This window comes from Myotis davidii, unplaced genomic scaffold (genome assembly GCF_000327345.1).
Source record: "Myotis davidii unplaced genomic scaffold, ASM32734v1 scaffold19, whole genome shotgun sequence".
Classification (NCBI taxonomy): Eukaryota; Metazoa; Chordata; class Mammalia; order Chiroptera; family Vespertilionidae; genus Myotis; species Myotis davidii.
In genome coordinates, this window is record NW_006289854.1 from 627,087 (window position 1) to 628,883 (window position 1,797).

Sequence of the window (1,797 nt, forward strand, 5' to 3'; positions counted from 1 at the left end):
GCTGAGTTTCCACTTCTGGACTTTGGAACTGGGAGGGAAGAAGTTCCATTGTTTCCAGCCACCCAGTTTGTGGGCATTTGTTACCACAGTCTCAGGAAATGAATACGACCTCCTCAGGGAAGTGGTACAATCATGGCTTTCTTTTTATGGCTGAGCACTTCTGAGCTCTTTCTGAATTTCTTCACTTTCCAGCGGTGAACGACGGAAAAGGGTGAAAAAGCTTAGGGGGACTCAGGACCCCAAGCAGTGCCTGGCTGCTAGCACATAACCGACGCTCAAACCGTAGGTTGAAGGACGGCTGAATGGAAAATACTTTGTGGGTGATGTGACCATTGGACGAATTTTTAAAATTACCGTTTACATTCAATATTAGTTTGTATTAGTCTCATGTGCACAGCATAGGGGTTAGACAATATCTACTTTACAAAGTGTTCCCCTGATATTGCCAGTACCCACCTGGCACCACCCATAGTCTTGCAATATTTTTTACTGTAATCCCTATGCTGTGTACTTTATGTCCCCGTCCCCGTGACTGATTTGGATTTATTTATTTATTTTTATAACAAAAACATATTTTATTGATTTTTTTACAGAGAGGAAGGGAGAGGGATAGAGAGAAACATCGATGAGAGAGGAACATTGATTCAGCTGCCTCCCTCACACTCCCCACTGGGGATGTGCCCGCAACCAAGGTACATGCTCTTGACCAGAATCGAACCTGGGACCCTTCAGTCCGCAGGCTGACGCTCTATCCACTGAGCCAAACCGGTTAGGGCACTGATCTGGATTTATATTCTCATCAGCTGCGCGCTTCAGCTGCGGTGGTGGAGTGGAAACAGAGCCCAGTTAAGGGGTCAGAGACCTGGGTTCTATTTCCAGGTTCTGCCTCCAACTCACTACGTGATCTTGGGCTGAGCCTCAGTTTCTCCTCATTAACAGGGGAGGGCCCAGGGCTGCACCCGCGATCTCGGGGTGGGGGTGGGGAAGAGGACTTCCAGGTGGGGTGGCTGTCTAGCCTGGATTCGGACTGAGGTCCTGGGGGCATTGGCTGTGCCCAGGAAGAGGGACCCTCTCTTAGGAGGGCCCGGACAGCAGCCCGCGGCACAGGACCGCTCAGGGTTCGGGACCCGGGACGCTGGAATGGAGTTGGGGGCCGGGGTCCCCCCGCCGCTCACCTTCCCAATGTTTCCGCTGCTGTAGGAGTCCAGCAGGTTTATAAACACCCTCTGGACCCGGATAACTTTCTCCGTCCGGACGTTATCCTCTTCTTCGGCCATGGCAGGAGCCGCTCTGGTAGCTACGGGGAAAGCGTCCCTTTGGTTGCCAAGGCGGCGAGGTCAAGGCCTCCGGACCGCTGGGCCAAAGCCGCTCCCTGGGGGCGGGGCCTAGGGCGCTGGGCGGGGCGTCCGTGGGTGGGCGGGGCCACTGGCTCCCCGCGCTCCCTGGGCTCTGCCCCGCCCGCTGTGCCTGCAGCCCAGGTCCCACTCAGCCCTGCTACACGCCGGGTGCCCTCGGGCAGGGCGCGACCTGTTCCTTTTCTGCTCTTTCATTCGGAAACTCTGGAAACACGCCCCCGTGTCCACTTGGCAGGGAGGACTAGGAGGACTACAATTATTGATGAATCTGATGAGAAGGTTGAGCTACCGCCTAGGCCTCCCCTGGAATTGGAGTTAATGTGAAATGGTCTCACCGGGAGGACCTGGCATCATCCTCTACTGTAACGAAGAGCGTTGCCCTGGAATTTCGGGTCCTGGACACGCGAACGACAGCATGGGTGCCCCCCCCCCCCCCCCCCCC

General features: G+C 55.4%; 1 protein-coding gene across 2 annotated transcripts in view; it reads right to left on the minus strand.

The window, feature by feature from the left end:
• Positions 1-1,319, minus strand: part of AK7 (adenylate kinase 7) — a 41,928-nt gene extending 40,609 nt beyond the window's left edge. For both annotated transcript variants that reach the window (XM_015563244.1, XM_006762710.2), the window contains exon 1: positions 1,176-1,319. In XM_015563244.1, the coding sequence (XP_015418730.1) occupies positions 1,176-1,277 (102 nt within the window). In that variant the 5' untranslated portion in view covers positions 1,278-1,319. The remainder of the gene's footprint in view (positions 1-1,175) is intronic.
• Between the last annotated feature and the right edge of the window lie 478 nt (positions 1,320-1,797).